Source organism: Selaginella moellendorffii, unplaced genomic scaffold (assembly GCF_000143415.4).
Source record: "Selaginella moellendorffii unplaced genomic scaffold, v1.0 SELMOscaffold_7, whole genome shotgun sequence".
Lineage (NCBI taxonomy): Eukaryota > Viridiplantae > Streptophyta > Lycopodiopsida > Selaginellales > Selaginellaceae > Selaginella > Selaginella moellendorffii.
Window position 1 is genome coordinate 2,244,415 of NW_003314268.1, and position 16,985 is coordinate 2,261,399.

At 45.5% G+C, this 16,985-nt stretch overlaps 3 protein-coding genes across 7 annotated transcripts; 1 reads left to right on the forward strand and 2 right to left on the reverse strand.

Moving 5' to 3' along the window:
• Positions 1–11,546: 11,546 nt before the first annotated feature.
• LOC9633724 (extensin-2) lies at positions 11,547–12,903 on the reverse strand. Its single transcript, XM_024671525.1, has 2 exons — positions 12,831–12,903; positions 11,547–12,760 (listed from the first exon to the last, which is right to left on the reverse strand). Exons 1-2 carry the CDS (start codon positions 12,901–12,903, stop codon positions 11,604–11,606), a joined length of 1,230 nt encoding a protein of 409 aa, XP_024527293.1. The 3' UTR covers positions 11,547–11,603.
• A 373-nt stretch (positions 12,904–13,276) lies between these two features.
• LOC9633725 (probable RNA-binding protein EIF1AD) lies at positions 13,277–14,486 on the reverse strand. 3 transcript variants are annotated; one of them, XR_002991982.1, is made up of 6 exons: positions 14,331–14,485; positions 14,203–14,278; positions 14,018–14,144; positions 13,748–13,958; positions 13,628–13,682; positions 13,277–13,336 (listed from the first exon to the last, which is right to left on the reverse strand). XR_002991982.1 is itself a non-coding variant. In XM_024671495.1 (5 exons), the coding sequence occupies exons 1-4, from the start codon at positions 14,448–14,450 to the stop codon at positions 13,763–13,765; spliced, it is 519 nt and encodes a 172-aa protein (XP_024527263.1). In that variant the 5' UTR covers positions 14,451–14,486; the 3' UTR covers positions 13,281–13,677; positions 13,748–13,762. The 3 variants fall into 3 exon arrangements, 2 of the variants coding, with proteins under 2 accessions (XP_024527263.1, XP_024527262.1); XM_024671495.1 differs by having other exon boundaries at positions 13,281–13,677; positions 14,331–14,486; XM_024671494.1 differs by having other exon boundaries at positions 13,281–13,682.
• LOC9633726 (histone-lysine N-methyltransferase SUVR4) lies at positions 14,469–16,703 on the forward strand. Of its 3 annotated transcripts, XM_024671492.1 has the most exons (12): positions 14,470–14,573; positions 14,625–14,697; positions 14,753–14,776; positions 14,840–14,947; positions 15,015–15,119; positions 15,172–15,195; positions 15,254–15,277; positions 15,333–15,386; positions 15,459–15,979; positions 16,049–16,317; positions 16,380–16,560; positions 16,611–16,703. In XM_024671492.1, the coding sequence occupies exons 1-11, from the start codon at positions 14,481–14,483 to the stop codon at positions 16,507–16,509; spliced, it is 1,425 nt and encodes a 474-aa protein (XP_024527260.1). In that variant the 5' UTR covers positions 14,470–14,480; the 3' UTR covers positions 16,510–16,560; positions 16,611–16,703. The 3 variants fall into 3 exon arrangements, with proteins under 3 accessions (XP_024527261.1, XP_024527260.1, XP_024527259.1); XM_024671493.1 differs by having other exon boundaries at positions 14,469–14,697; XM_024671491.1 differs by having other exon boundaries at positions 14,470–14,697; positions 15,257–15,277.
• The last annotated feature ends 282 nt before the right edge of the window (positions 16,704–16,985 follow it).

Here is a 16,985-nt window from a genome sequence, read left to right on the forward strand (position 1 = left end):
TGAACTCCATCTAGAATTTGGGAGTATGGCAGCCTTGATCGTCATCAACAGCCATCGCCGTGTCCTCCCCACATTGCCGACCGCCGCTATGCTGCTCGCAATCATCGATGCTCCCATTGTTACCCGCTGCAGCGTCTAGGCAATCGTTGAATCCTCTTACTTCCTCTGTCTTGCATTGTGATTCTTGAGGTGCATTCACCATGGATGCGAAGAACTCCTGGGCTCTCATAGCTGGAAAATGTTGGAAATTGAGTCACACCTGGGCACACCTCTTTTAACATAGTGTTCATAACAAACGTAAGTGAACTCCATCTAGCTCCATTGCAAAGCCATGGATATATACTATCTGGAGTCATGTCTTTAATGGATCCCATTGAGTTTATCTTTTGTTGCAATTGATTTCCAGTGTAGCTCTTTCAACACTTGAGTTTTGTACCATGATGCTTAGAAGATTTGCATATGACTCAAAAGTAGGTTGAAGTCTAACCAATTCGATGAATTGGTGGGGCTCATACTTCAATTGTGTACTATGCAAAGGTGCATAGTGTTGATGTTTAGACGTAAAGTTCTCTCAAGAGGAGCATGCTAAAGGAAATTTGAGAATGTGGAAGTTGCAATTGCATGCAGTAACATTCAGGATAACAATAGACACTTTCAACATTTTCCAATTATAATTGTTTCAAATTGGACCTGGAGTTCTCTCAAGAGGAGCATGCTGAAGGAGATTTGAGAATATGGAAGTTGCAATTGCATGTAGTAACATTTAAGTGAGAAGAGCAATGACAATGGACACTTACAATATTTTCCAATCATAATCGTTTCAAATTTTGAAATTTGTAAAAAGGGTTTCCAAGCATGGGGCAAAACTATCCAATGTATGCCGTGCGTTGCGGCCGAAGAACTGGAGTTTTCAAGGATTGGAAGCTCGTGCTCACTTTGGTAAGAGTAGATTTGTAATAGTTTCCTATATGGTGTAACCCTTTTGCAATGTTTAAGGTTTCTGGGTTTCCTCTTGGCATGGCAAACTGGAGAGGATTTTATGACTTCTTTGAGGCACAACAATGAATCCAACAGGGGACAGGACCGAGGATTCTATATGATGCCTCCTCCTCTCAAGGCTCGACAATCCCTTTGACAAGGCAGCCCAAGACTACTTCTAATCTTGTGCCAATCACCGAGGGGAAAGGTCCTGTTGAAGAAAGTGACAGCGAGGGATATGTTATTGCTCGAGATGCAAGCAAGGACGAGTTCACAGACCTAGAGGGTGATTTTGGTTCTACCAAATAGGTTGAGAGTTCCTCAAGCGAGGATGGGCATCATGTAGCACCCAAGCTCGATAGTTTTGACCCAGAACCTAAATTGGGAGCTGCTTTGGAAGCTATAGTGATTACCCTTGGTGAGACAAGCATAAGCCAAAAGGGTACCAAGGGCCGCAAGTGCCTATAATGGGCATTTGTGGAATATTTTGAATATTCTTACCTTTAACTTCGCCAATGAACTGGAAAGAGTCTCTTTCAAAGTGTGAAACATATTTGAAGACAATTATCTATTTTTATTGTGAAAGTGTCTACATTACTTCGACAACATCAGCCTAATCCATACAAGCTCTCTGGATTTTGGAGTGCCCGGTGGATCTTGTGTTTGGTCCACTCCTTTGACGGGTATGTTAAAGGGAAGAAAACTTCTCGTGTGCATGTGGAGAACCTGGGAAATCGAGTAGATGATGTACTCTGTCTCTCAACTTGGATCCAAATAGGCTCTCCCGGTCGGAACTCTAGAGAATCAACCGCAAAGTGATGGAACTTGGATAACTCTTTTGGGCTCATATCTATAAAATGTTCAAACATACAAGAGTTTTAGTTGTTTGTGAAAGTAAATAGTTACCTCGAATGATGTCCACAATCCAGCTGCGGAAGTTCTCTCCAAAGTCCTGATCAAAGATCAGGCAGTTGATGAACTCCGCAGGAGGAATGATCGTCCTTACCCGGAAGACCTGTAACAAAGCATCTGTCCCAATGAGTGAAAGCCCACCTAGCAATGTTGGACTCTTGTAAGGCCTTTGACGAGCTTCCATGCGCATTGAGTGTTGGAAGCCATCTCGGAGTAAGTCTCCCACTACATTTGGCTCGATGAATAGGTAATGCCAAACCACCGCAGCCACGCATGCCTCCACAGCTTGCTCATAACCTTCACCAAGTTCGGTGAGTCTAGACTCAAGCACTGCATTGTAGTCAGTAATTGCAAGGTTCTCTAGGATGGAATCCACAGACTTGCGCCGATCGCCCTCCTCCTTTAGGCTTGATATACCTCGCAATTGGTTGAGTGCATTCCAGATATGCGGCCCGCATGCCTTGAGGTCCATCTCATATAGTCCTCCTCGGGCAAGTCGTCGATCATCCTCGTTTAGAACCTCTCCAGCTGCAATTGCCAATGTTGCAATTGTACACCCGCGAGAAACCTGTGCATTACATTCGAACGCTTGGAATAGCAACCATCCCACAAAGATAGCCTGTGCATATAAAAGTGAGGAGCATATAAAACTTGTGCTTTAAACTTAACTTACCACATCCCGCTCTTCTTGTCGCAACGTCCTAGAATGCACTGGCATCCTAGGATGCCAATATGTGGCTCTTTCTCTAAGCACAAACAGCCCACGCGTCTGTAACACAAAATTACTCTAGTGAGCCAAGTGAAAATTAGACTTACCGATCCTGGAATCTGGCGAACAGCCTCTCTAATGGCTTTTGCATGTGGCCCACCCGCATCTATTGTGGATTCCTCCCACACCAAAGCTCCTCCAATCTCAGACGCATAGACCACTTTGTAATTTGGTGTGCGGAGATTAGTATTGAAGGCGAATTGGAAACAACTGAATTCATTGTTTGGTGCAATCTAGAAGGACAAGTGAGGTAACTCCAATTCATAGGCAATCCATTGCTTACCAGAATGCAAGACGGCCTCAAACGTGTACGAGCAAGTCTGTATGGCCGAAGCATGGCCTTCTCGATGCAAAAACAAGAGAATTTACAATACAGTGTTTCAGTAGTGTCAAATAGTTCTTTCAATTGTTGTGCAGCCGCCCAATTCCTACATAGGTCCCTGCACAAACCATAAGATGGTACTAAGTGCTAAGAAATAGATACACGTACCTCTTCTCAATGAACCATGCTATTGTGGACTCAAGAATTGAAGGAGGCACATTAATACTTACTTGAGCAAGGAGCTGTTGGATTGTGTTGTCACAAAACACATCCTTATACTGTGCTTCTGAAAGGCCAAGCTTAAGGAGAAGACTCTCCCAATCTTGCCAATGAGGCATGGCTTGGTTGAAAAGCACGTGCCGCAGAAATATTTCACCGCCAGCCCAATGGAATTCAGGGTGTCTAGCAATAGCGTCTAGCATCTCCTCGTCACTTGTGCTCTCCACGGCAAAGCAACCAAGAAGCTTGTGTTTCAGCCACTGCACCTGTGAGAGAACTTCAGCATCCCCCTGTGCCCTCACCTCAAGGGTTGTGGTGGCATCCTGTAAGGCAGAAACCTCCTCAATCTGCAGCATGATGAAGTTGGCACTATCCTGAGTGGTTAACTGAACAGCTTCATTAAATGCATTGGTGGCATCAATCCATCTTTGTTGATGCTCCAACAATCTACATGCAAACATTAGTTCAATTTTGAATAGCACAATTTTCAATTATCTTACTCTACTGTAGAAAAGTTGTCAAGCAACTCCATAAGCGTAAACGGAGTGGAGCTACTTCCCTCTAGAAAGGGGGGTGGAGGCACACCATGGTCTTCAAGGCCTCCGCCATCACTGTCATACACTACCATTGGCCTATCTGCACTCAGAAATTAGAAAATGAAGAAAATATTCATTTATGTTAATGCTTCTTACCAGCCGCATGGCCTGGAGCCACTATCTCTGGTGACAAGGATGTCTCCAAAGATCCTTGGTGCGGTTCATCCCCACCATCACCTTGTTCTTCGACTCCGCTAATGTCCATGTTGTCTTGTGTGGGGAGAGTTTCTTCTGGTAATGGAAGAATGTCCTCTTCATCCGCAGAGTCTTCTTCTTCATTATTCTCGCAAGGGTTTGGTTCCTGTGTGGCTGGCCTTGGATCATCATTTGCAGTCAAGGTATTTGTAGCAGTTACAACTGCAAAGACCACAACATATATTTGTGAGGAGGGAACTTAAAAAAAAAATGACTTACGTTCACGAACATCCTTCTCCTCGAGTGCTCGGGCCTGTTTTTGATAACTTAGCCAATGTTTGTCAGTAAGATGCTCCATAACATTGTATAAATATATAACTGTTGCCCGATTGCCATTGGCCTTGTTTGCTATAGCTCCCCATGATGTTTGAGGAGGTCAATAGCAAGGCCGGATAGAGCTGAGGCCAAATTTTGTAGACTCGGCATGGGCCTCACCACCATTGGACTGCCTTGCACACCGGACAAATGCTCCTGGGTTGGTCATGGATGAAGGTTGGATTCCTGAGGCTTGGAGTGATAGTAGAATCGCATGTTGTGCTGTGCCAGGCTGGAAAGGAATATTGGAGTATAAGCCACCCCATATGAGACACTCTGGGAGGTCCACTGCCAGCTTGTTAAGTTCCGTCACCTTCACAGATGGCTCTCTTTTCCACCCATATAAGTGTACATGCCAAGTTTTTGGGATTGCAATCCACTTGGTGACAAGAACTGTGGTGAACGGCCGGGGGATCATGGGTGTTATAGACGACATCCCACCAATGACTTTAGATCGACTGCCACGACGTCCACGACAACAACATAAGGACTGCCAATTGTTATTGGCATAGGTGTGCACTGCAGCCACAAGCAGTGAGAGAGTCTAGCACAGTGAAACAAAAATGAGTTAAACAAATCCAAAGAAGAAAAAAAAGAAGAGTGCATGGGGTCATGTTATACCTGTGGCTCACATGGCAGCCCGCCTTGAGGGTCAGCTTGAACATATCTGGATGTCGAAGCTCCACTAGATGATGATGTCGATCCTTGGGAGTAGTTGTGGAATGCTGATGGGGAACTATAAGCTCGTTGGTGTGGAGGCATTGTCAACTCACCCTACGCAGAAAAACACATGGAAAAAAAAAATGGGTACAAATGAAAAACTTACCGAGCTAGACCGCTTATTGCTTCAGGAGGTAGATGGCCAGGTACTGGCACTTGTACCGGTAGATGGAGTTGCGAGAGTAGTAGCGGTTGGTGGAGTTGCGGGGCTGGTAGTAGTGGCACTATATGGGATTCCGTGAGCACGTCCTCTAGTTGGTGTTGGTGTTGGTGGCAGCGTTCCAGATTGGACAACACCGTGGGCATGAGGTGTCCAGACTTGCTCATTTCGAATGCTCGGGCTGCTACTTTCCAAGGAAGGTGAGGAGAATAAAACATGCTGGAGGTTCTGCATATGTTGCAATGTATGCAATGTTAGGCGGCGCTCTGCTTGCTCAAATGCAGTCGGGAGCTGTGGATGGGATGCTGTTGGAGTTGATGTCCCTGCTACGGAGCTTGGAAAATCAAGTGGCTGGCATGTGTCTCGCAGGACTATTGGCTGTACCGATTGCGGAACATCAAGTGCTTGGCTGCGTGCTCGCGAGGTGTTTCCATAGTGTCTACTGCTGTGGACATGCGGCGTTCTTGCTTCGAGCCTAGAAACCACAAAGGATTGGTTATGCAAACCTGATCGAGGAGAAGCTACCCACCATCACAGCTGTGGTGCTCTCGCTTGGGCGGTGGTCTTGCGATCGGGGGAGTGTGCACTAGAAGCCTTGCCTCCGGTTAGATGACACGAATCGATTGGAAGAACGAACGAACCATCGACAAAATCATGTCATAAAATGAAATCGCCCCGTATCCAAGGCACAATTAATATGGGTGGGACTTGGTGAAAACCCTAATCCCAAACGTGGGAACCCTAAAATTGAACAAATCAAAAATTGAATTTAAATTTGAAATGTACACTAAAGAACACTCAATTTTCTCCGAGTATGGCCAAGTATAATTTTTCCAAAGCTCGTCGCTTCACTGGTGTTGCTGTAGGCAAGGCACTCTCGATGTACAGTGAAAGATCTACACCCGCAACATCAGCCATTGCACACTCCATTGTTAGATCCAAATGAAGTAAATATTGCTCGTCTAAGTTGAGTCCCTCCCGATGCATAAAAAATGCCTGGTTTCGAACAGTGCCAAGAGCCTATAAGGTAGCCAAACACAACAAAATAGATTTAAAGAAATTGTTGTATTCTTGCTCTAAATATTACCTCTGACAAAGTTGCACCTTCGACATTAGAGAGAAATGGTCCGGGAAGGTCTTCAATATCTTTTCCACCAACAGCCGGCATAATCCTATAGAAGCACATTTTATTAGGAATTCTATAACATTACCAAAATTGTTACCCAAGCTCTCGTTCCATCGGTTGAAATAAGTTTGCAGGAACATGAGATGGTCTGAAGTAATCACCACATCGATACGGACGGACCTCATGGAGGTTCCAGGTTGCAACCCAGTGTGAAATATCCTTCTTGAGGTACGGAGCAAAGACACAACGTAGACTTTGGTTGTGGCATGGATTGGATACATCGAGAATTCCTAGGACTCAAAAAGGTGCTTATAAAACCACACCACGCGCTCAAAGAGCTCTCTCCACAAATGCTCTATGCGCTGTAAAACAAATTTGATTTAGTCCTATGAGTCCTTATTTGGAAAAACTCTAACGCTATGAGTACCTGGTTACGTGTTGATGTCCCACGTATGAAGCTCCTAGCTACAGGACCCCAACAGCGGATCATGTCCCTCTCAACCTCATTGTGCTTTGGAGCATTGTCGCTCCGGATGCGCTTGGGCCTTCCAAATCGACGAATAGCCTGCGCATATGTGTTAAATATTGTATGGGATTCTTTGGAGGTACATAGAAACCATAGCTTACAAGCTTGCAATATGCTACAATAAACATGTTACCACATGTGCTGAAAAAAAAGTAGAAAGCATAAGCCTCCTCATTCCTATAAATCCGTCGTCGAATCCTTGTCATGTGCCTCTGTTCCAGCCTATTTGGATCGTGAGTGGCTAAGGCCTCACAAATTTGGCGTCGGCTAAATCAGTATCCTCCAGTTCGACAGCTAGATCGGGAATTGATAATCCCCCAGTTTGTGCCACCTCGATTCATGGCATTGTTAGTTCGAATGTGATGAAGTACCTCTTCGGGTGGTACTCTATAATATACACCTCTCCAATTTGGATCGACAAGCCGCATGTATTTGTACAGTGTTGGCTTGGAAATTCTAAGATAGCATGCGAGGTAAGCAGTAGTCTTAGTCTCGAGGATCTTCAGGTGCATCCAAGTGCCAAATGCAGCTGGACTACCGAATCCCCTCGATTGCAAAAAATTATAGAAGGCCTAGAAACGTGCAAATCATGAATCTAGAAGGCTGGAAACTAAGCAAACCTCTGGGAGAGCATCGTTGTCACTATCCATACTGGAACCATAGTCCGAATCACTAAAATTGGATGGAAGGCCATCCACCTCATCTTCCTCCACATCTTCCAGTAAACCTGGAAGAAAAAGTTTCAGTGACACAAATTTGAAGTAAACTAGGGAGGGAACTATACTCATGGTAGGAACTTGAAAGTCCATAGAGAACAATTGAGTAGTAAATCAAAGCCACTTCCAACACTGCCCACAAAAACATTTCAAACCACTCACTAACAAACCAAGTTACCTTCCACATCTGCTACCAAAAAACATGCCAAATAACAGAGCACTAAAGCAAGGCGTTAAGGCAAGGAAGTGTCTCCTAAACCCTATGACCTGATGAATCCCCATGTCATGGGGTCAAACTTGATGATATGTGGCATCTATGTGTAACACATTGTTCATATTATGGGGACATCATTGACCCATCAGCCAGCATCCATGGGGCATCCATGAGGCATCCAAATGACATTTAATGCTGAACCAATAGAAAACTACCACATGGACACTGTATTGTGAGTGAAATCTACCACAGTAACACTCACCCTTTTATGAATTGCACGCCATATGAGCAAATGCGAAGATGAGTTTGGATGGCTGGAACAACTTGCGTGTTTCAGTTTCCCATAGTACAGCTCAACGGACTGATCAATTCAAAGGGTGACATGGTTTGGGGGTTGTACCCAGAACGGTCGTAATCAGTTTTTTAAGTGTTCTAAGGGGATGGATTCAATTTATTTGCAGTAGACTTACTGCCAAATGTTGAGCCTATTCAAATGGTACTGAAGTATTCATTATATATTGTTTACATGACTATGAAGCATTAGACTAAAACTTTAGAAATGCTGTTTTTTAATAAGATTGCGGTGCTCCCACCCAAGTCGTCCATGCATTCAGGTTCCTTGCTGCTAAGGAGAACATTCTAGTGATGAGGAAATTCCAAAGGCAACACATAAAAGAAGAAAATAAGTTAAACTCACCCAATCACTGGAATCACAAGTATTCTTTCTAAATGCTGTATGCTTCAACTTGATGAGATGTTAGAATTGGTGCATTTAACACACTCAAACTTGAAATATGTGGTCTACAATTTTTTATAGTTTTTTAATGGTTTTAATTTGAACCATTTATAAATTAAGGTTTTTTTTTGGGTTAATCAAAATTGCACATTTTTATATTTTATACACTTATATTTAAAGAAAAATATGATTGTCCTTGAGGTGTGCTTCGATTTCTATTTTTAATTTAAATTTAGCCTTTGATCTCTTTTGCGTTTTTTTCTTTTTGCTTCCTTTTGCTCATCTTTATAATAAAGTAACATAGTCTTTTATAGTGGCCTCCTCTTCTTTCTATTCTAGAGCAATAATTAGTGCAATTACATATGTTATGCCATTACAACTAAACAATTAAAATACATTCATGACATGTGGTGTAACTCTTTGCTTTTATTACTAATCTTTAAGTTTTGGTGGAATTATTTTTGTAAGAATTTTAGAGATGATATGTATTATTAGTTAATCATTTTATAGTGATTGCCATCTATAATTCTTAGGATGATGCTCAATATCTATGTAAGTTTCCAATATGTCTTCAAGGTACAACATTATAATTGAGCACAACCACTTATGCAAAATAAATACATTTTCAAATGCACTTTTGGATATACTGATAATTATGACAATGCTTTTTAGCAATTAAGGTCTATTTGTGTCAATTATGCAATATAGTATTCATTTCTAAAGTTTTTTATTTAGTGTAGAGCTAAATATGTTAAAATAGATCAAATTAAGTATGTTCATTAAGATTTTGTAAAACTTATGCATGCATTTGCATTAACAACCCTTCATAATGTTGTTCAATAAGTACAATGCTATTGAAATATTATCTTTCCCACTTATAATTATACATATTTTAACTCCACTTCTTGTGTAATATCTGATGAAGGTTTCTTTCCTACAATTAATAAATTTCTTGGATTCATAAGGACAAAGAATGTTTATGTTTGCTACAATTTCAATCATTATTATCTATATGGATGAACTGATCTCAGTGAGATATCATATTGGCTTGGTCTTGCAAATACATTACAATAGATTATCATGAAAGTTTATTCTGCATCAATAGAATACATGTATTTTTCTCAATTTATCTCTTCGTTATGTCAACACTGTGAAGAATTTTTTTCTAAAGTTAGGGGGAGAAATCCTAAAACTATCAAAATATTGTTGATGCTCTAATGTATCTTGCAATGGCAAAATCTCACTGTTATTACCAATGTAAGTTGCTTTATGCAAAACCCAGGAAAGAAGCATGGAATTACATTTGATGGACAATTTCCCTAGCTAGGCAGCACGAAGGGCAGTGGAACAAGCTCTACACTATGACTGTCACCACTTGCCGGGAAGCCAAAAAGGTATACTACCGCACAACAGTGGTGCTTTACGGTGGGGACCAAAGCTGGCCTTTTGCCCATAGAGACCACGGCATGGAGCCGAACTATCCTCTATCTTCACTGTTTGGACACCCAGCGAGGGGGTGCGGGTGCGTGTGCCGGTTTCCCGGCGCTCACAGCAGACCCAGCGTGAATCGAGTCTGAAAGACGCAGCAGAGTGTGTTGGTGTGCAGAAGAACCGGTTCCTACGAGGAGGAAAGCTTGCGGACTTGCCATTGAGGACTCCAAACAACTGGATCAACAACACGGGACAGGAGGGTGGCACGACGTAGTCAGATGGATGACCAGATTTGGACACAATCTCGACCACTTGCTCAAGAGCTTCAAGGAAAGCACTGACCTTTAGACACAACCTTGATCGAGTGGATCAACAACAGGAAAGCCAAAACCAAGTACCACTTATACACAGGAGATCAACCCGGACGAGATGTATGGCACAACAAGAGAACAATTGCATGATACGGAACAGGGAGCCACTCGAATTAGGCACAACCAACCAAAGTTCCATGAAGTATGCACCTCTGCACTGACTGGAACACCCAACTACTAGCCGCCCTTGGACTTGCAACACCGCTAGCGGTACCTCACCAACATGGATTGCCGACGACAAACGCACGAGCACAAATCATGGAAGTCTTCATCATCAACGAACTCCAGGAGCAACGGAGCACAAGACCCTCCAGGAAACGATGCCAAGACCATGACACAGAGGAGCGGAACCTTTATCAATAACTTAGCTAACCACAAGGTCGAAGGTTCAAATGATTATAACTTGTATTAAGATTTGGTCACCGACGAAAGCCCACTCGCTTCCTTAGATCCCTTCTCGAGATTTTTCCACATCGCTGGCATTCGAGATGATCAGTTGTCCTTGAGCTCCTCCTTGGCTTCGTTGATCGCGGCGTGTAGCTGTTTCCTCCCTCATCCCGCGCGGCCTTGTCACTCGCAATCTTCCTTGCATCTCCTGGACGGACTTCTTCGCTTCCTCAATCGCGTCGTCGGGAGACTCTTCCGCCCGAGCTGCGATTCAAATCCTCCAATATATGGTCAGATGATCCATCCTAAGCTTGGAGCTCAACCTCACCCTGAGAAACAGAAAGGAGAAATACCGCAAATCCTTGTTCTTGTCAGCACGCCGCGTTAAGAAATTCCCCATATTTTCCTGAGCTTGCCCTCTGTAGCAATCGTATCAAACTCCCGACTCCTGACCACCAGCATTTTCCTTGGCCACATCAATAGCTTTAACCCTTGGAACGTTTAAAACCAGTTTACGAGAATATACCGCTATGCTAAAGATTCACTAGCTGATTTCGCTTACATTGTTTTAAATTTCAGATCTAGCAGCGTCTTTGCGATTGTCGATTAAATACCCGCGGCCGTTTTGACATCATATGTGAAATCATCCTGCGCGGAGGTGCAGCATAGTAGTTTCTGTAGGATTGAACTTAGATCTAGTTGGAGAAAAGGTGGTGCTGTTCTGCTCGATCCGCGGAGTACGCGAGAGCTTAAATTGAAGCAAAAGATCTGCCTAAAAGATCTCGTCGCAGAAGAAAAACCTCTCCAGCTCACACGTAAACCCATACTGTTCATATGCTCTGCTCAATATTTCCGAAAGCAATGCTCATTGAAATTTCAGAGAATGGAAACTTTACATTCTAAGCATCCTTCAGTAGGGAGGTGGCGAAGAATAAACCGGCGGTGGAGACGAATAAACCGGCGGCGGCGTCGGGGGCTTGTACACTGGCGACGGTGACGAGTACACCGGAGGCGGTGACGATTTGTAGACTGGCGATGGCGATGAGTATACCGGCGATGGTGGTGGTGAATAAACTGGCGATGGTGGCGGCGAATAGACCGGAGACGGGGACGAATATACCGGCGATGGTGGCGATCTGTAAACTGGCGCCGGAGACGAGTACACCGGAGAAGGTGGCGACCTGTAAACTGGAGATGGAGATGAATATACTGGCGAGGGTGGCGACCTGTAAACTGGGGATGGAGATGAATATACAGGCGAGGGTGGCGACCTGTAAACGGGAGATGGAGAAGAATATACTGGCGAGGGTGGCGACCTGTAAACCGGGGATGGAGAAGAATATACTGGCGATGGTGGCGACTTGTAAACTGGAGATGGCGAGGAGTATACTGGGGATGGTGGAGACTTGTAAACTGGCGATGGTGATTGATACACTGGAGAGGGACTGTGATATACAGGAGATGGAGAAGAGTAAACTGGAGGTGGGCTGTGATAAACCGGAGATGGAGAAGTGTAAACCGGAGGTGGGCTGTGATACACAGGCGATGGAGACGAGTAAACCGGAGGTGGGCTGTGATACACGGGTGATGGAGAGGAATAGACTGGAGGTGGACTGTGGTAAACTGGGGAAGGCGACGGCTTATAAACCGGGGATGGCGAGGAGTAGACCGGAGGAGGGCTGTGATAAACTGGGGATGGAGATGGCTTGTAAACCGGGGATGGAGATGGCGAGGGCTTGTAAACCGGGGATGGCGATGAATAAACTGGAGATGGTGGGGGGCTGTGATAAACTGGAGATGGCGAGGAATAAACTGGAGGGGGACTATGATAAACTGGAGATGGTGAGGAATAAACTGGAGATGGTGGCGGGCTGTAGACTGGAGAAGGAGAAGAATAAACTGGAGATGGTGGTGGGCTGTAGACTGGAGAAGGCGACGAATAAACTGGGGATGGAGGAGGCTTGTATACCGGACTGGGGCTTTGATAAACCGGGGATGGCGAGGGATAAACCGGGGATGGAGTGTCGTAGTACTGCTCCACCTGGCTCTTCATTAGCTTGCGACCACCTGATCGAAGTCACCGATCAAAGGAAATCTCGCAAAGATGAAACAAAAAAGGACGAAGGTGCTTCCTTACCATCAGCATTGGCGATCGAAGCGATGAGCGCCACCAAGAGGACGAGCAATCCCGCTGCTGCATTGGAAGCCATCGCGCCGGGGCCGATCGATCTAGCAACAAGGAAACAAGCGCAAAGCAATAAGCACACCTCTTGATCAAACAAAGCGAAGTGCGCTTACGCTCGGCGCCAGAAAGAAGCTCCAATCTGAGAACAAGACGAAGGCATGGCCCAAGTATTTATACGGAGTTTTCGCGCGGAGATTCGCGGCAGATTCCTCTCTCTCTCTGGCTGGACTTCATCTGGCTACCAACTTCTGAGAAGCGCCATTAAAATCGGCTCTGGAACTTCACAGAGAAATTGGAAGACTTTGGAAGCGCAAACTTGTTTTTTTCCTTTGGATCGACGGATGGTCACAGGAAAAACAAAAAAAAACTAGTGAGAAGAATACAATATATAAACACGATGCATTTAACGCACGCTCGAAAGACTCCTCGTCCGCCTTTAAATTAGCTTAATTGCTCGGCTGTTATACATCAGAGGGGTGAGTGTAAGTCAGCTCAGCTCAGAGGATCTAGCGCGGGATATGCTTCGAGTCTGTTTGGAGACCTTCATTGTCATGCGTTTAGCTGAGTTTTTTCGCTCTTCTCTTGTTTTTTGTCGCGCGGAATCGACTTGGAGCCACAACAGAGTTTTTACCGCTGCTGCGAGCTTCGACAAGTCGACTCCATCTTATCTCCGTTCTTTCTGGTAATCACTAGGCCTTGATCCAAACAGCTCTCGAAGCGATTGATTGATCGAAGTAAGAAAAACTTACCGGGAACCGAGTCTCGAACAAAATCCTTGATCGCTCTCCAAAGAGTTCCTCTGTCCTACAAGTGAAACGAGTGAATTCTACAAGAAAAAAAAGTGAACTTTGGTGAGGAACTTCAAGTACCGAGGAAGATCTTTGTCACAAGTCTTCGTCACTTTCCGAAGATGACAAGTACAAGGTCCCGCCTCTGGATCGGTTTGTGTTCTGCTCCAGAGCCGGCAAATCATCCTCTTCGTCACTAGAATTTCCGGAAGCTGGTTCTACTTGCAGGTCCTTGTTGGTCGAAGCTGGCTGAGAACAACCCTTTGGTTCAGTGAGCTGAAAGCCTTTAGGCCTGGAAAAAAAATTGGTTTTTGAGCGAGACATCCTGGCAACTTTGATCGAATCACTTACCAGCACCCGGTCTTTTGGAGTTCTTTGACGTGATCCCTGTAAAGAACCTGCGAGATTATTCCTGTCACTTTGGCATTTGCGTCGAGCAGCTTTTGGCGATCTGCTTCCTCCACTAAAACGTAGTTCCCTAAAGAACAAGCAAAGAATCAAAATGCCGGTCTGCACATGAATCCTCCAAAGCTTACCTCGTTTAATCCAGAGAGATTTGCTGAACTTGGCAGGAAGCAAGCACAGCGTCCTCTCGAGCTTCTCATCTTCCACCTACTGTAGCATTAGTGAGCACATCGAGGGAGCGCCTTAAATTCCAAAGTACCTCCACGAGATTAGATCCGCGCAGCGCCACAACGCGCATGATTGACAAGCCGCTCGCGCGAGGATCGACGCAGCTGCACGAATCCAGCGCCTGCCGCATTCCCCTGCGCCGGCCGCTCATCCTCACTCAAACCCTAAAATGGGTTTAGCGATGGAGGACAAAAAAGACGCTGCTTGTAGCAAAATGGCCGAGCTGGGTTTTGAGAGAAGCGTGGTGCTCGATGTGCTTGGGAGGCTGCTGCGAGTGAGATCCTTCTTTTTTGGATTCTTTTCGCGGTCATCGGTGGATTTCCAGGTCTACGAGGGGAGCTGGACTCACATTGAGGAGAACAACTTCGAAGTTCTTGTGATGGAGCTTGTGGATGATGGTATTCTCGTTTCTTCTTCGATCTTCCTTCGTTTCTTATCTAGTTTTTGATCCAGGAGGCAATGCAGTTGTGGAAACTGGTAATTTCATCTCATATCTTTCCTTCGTTTTCAATTTCGTTTTGGATCTATATCGATTCGCAGCTGGTCCGAGCTCGTCTCCGAGCGTCAAGAGGAAAGGCCTTGACGAGTTTCTCATTCCGTTGGGAAGGAATAACGAAGCGTTGGAGAAGAGTAACAAGCACGTTTCAGGTAAACTTTCCATTAGTCTTTTCTTTGTTCTTTTTCATTCTCTAGAACTAATGACTATATCCTGTAGCATGCGTTAAAAAATTGCGCCTGCAATGCGAAGCGGACAAGAAAAACTTGCCGAGATCCTCCCCGAAGGCCGAGGCGAAAAGCTCCGGCAAGCTGGCAAAAGCAGGTTTGTGTCTACGTTTTCATTTCCTCTACATTCCGATCTACTCGTTTTCCAGTCTCCTCCAGCAAGAATACACCAGGTAAATTTCTTTGGATACATTCCTGTTTCTCGTTTCCTCAGCTCCGTGCTTGTTTCAGCAGCCGCGAGAAACTTGACATTCGGTAAATTCCAAATGGTCTTTCCTTTTCACCATGAAAACTTTCGTTGTTTTCGCAGGAGCTCCTAGCGCCCCGCAAGCTTTGGAAGTAATCAACACGGGAGAAAGCTCGGGTGAGTCGGTTTTCTTACACCAAAACTCGAGAACTTGCACTGACAGACGAAGCTTCTTCTCTTGTGCTCCAGTCCGATATAAAAAGAAGCAAAGGCACGATCCGAACGACATCGCGAAGGGCGCGGAGTCGGTCCCGATACCGTTCGTGCGAGCTCCAGGCGGCGACGAGAGTTTGCCGGAGGACTTCACCTACACCGCCGTGGCCGTCGCGTACGAGAAGGCCAAAATCGAAATCCGGCTGTGCAAGATCGAGCAGGACAACTGCTGCACGGCTTGCTTCGGGAACTGCCTCAAGAAGAAGTGGCCGTGCCACTGCGCGCGAGAGACCGGCGGCGAGTTTGCGTACAACGAGGATGGCTGCGTCAAAAAGGAGCTTTTGAGGCAGGCCGTCCGGGAGACCCAGGGTGACGAGGCGTGCCGGAGAGTTACGTGCGAGAAAGAGTGTCCCATGGAGGTGGCGCGGGGCTCGACCGAGAAATGCCGAGGACACATCGTTCGCCGGTTCATCAAGGAGTGCTGGGTCAAGTGTACGTGCCACAAGAAGCTGTGTGGGAATCGAATCGTTCAGCAAGGAGTGAGATACAAGCTCGAGGTACTCTTCAGTTTTGGTTCTACGTGAACTTTGTTTCGGTTCTAAGTGAACTTTTGTTGTTCTTCGCAGGTGTTTTGGACTCCAACTGGAAAAGGATGGGGAGTGAGGACCACGGAAGATCTTCCCATGGGAGCGTTCGTCTGCGAGTATATTGGGGAGATACTCACGAACACGGAGCTCGACGAAAGGAACGAGGAGCGTTTTCTCAAGCAATCCAGGCATTTCTATCCAATCTATCTCGATTCCGACGTTTGCACCGAGCGGATTCTGGAAGACGACCACCTCTTGTGCCTCGACTGCACACACTATGGAAACGTTGCCAGGTTTATCAATCACAGGTACTGTCGTCTCTCGTTTTTTTGCAGCGGTCGATCTTTCGTATCAACGTTGTTTCCTCCAGGTGTGGAGATTCCAATCTCGTCGACATTCCTGTCGAAATCGAGTGTCCCGATCGACACTTCTACCATGCAAGTTTTTCAATCTCTTTTCGGTTTTCTCTTCGAGATTCTTTGCTCAGACTTGATCTTTAGATTGCGCTCTTCACCAAGCACGCTGTGAGTGCCATGGAAGAACTTACATGGGTGAGTGAGAAAAAAAAGAAGAGAGAACTAATTTAACTTCTTTTAAACAGGACTATCAGCTCGACTTTGCGGACGAAAACCACCCCATCAAAGCTTTCAGGTGCAAGTGTGGCAGTCGAGAATGTAAAGACACTAGGGAGTAGAATATTCTTGCCCAATAAGAGAGCGCTGACGTGGCGAGCGCCGGCGCCACTAGGCTCTAGTGGCTCGCGCCCGCCATTGAATCAGCGTGCTTTTTAGAGCTAGTCAAACGCTTTTTTAAAGGGCCGTTGATCCTTCCACGGAATTTCATCCACGGTCGGAAGCTTCGACCTCTTTGAATCGCCATGGCCACATTCCGGAATGGAACCTCGTTCCGCGGATCGACGGCGCAGAGGACCGGTGTGCAAGGGGAGAGTTTTAAAATGGGTGCCGTGTGTTGTTCG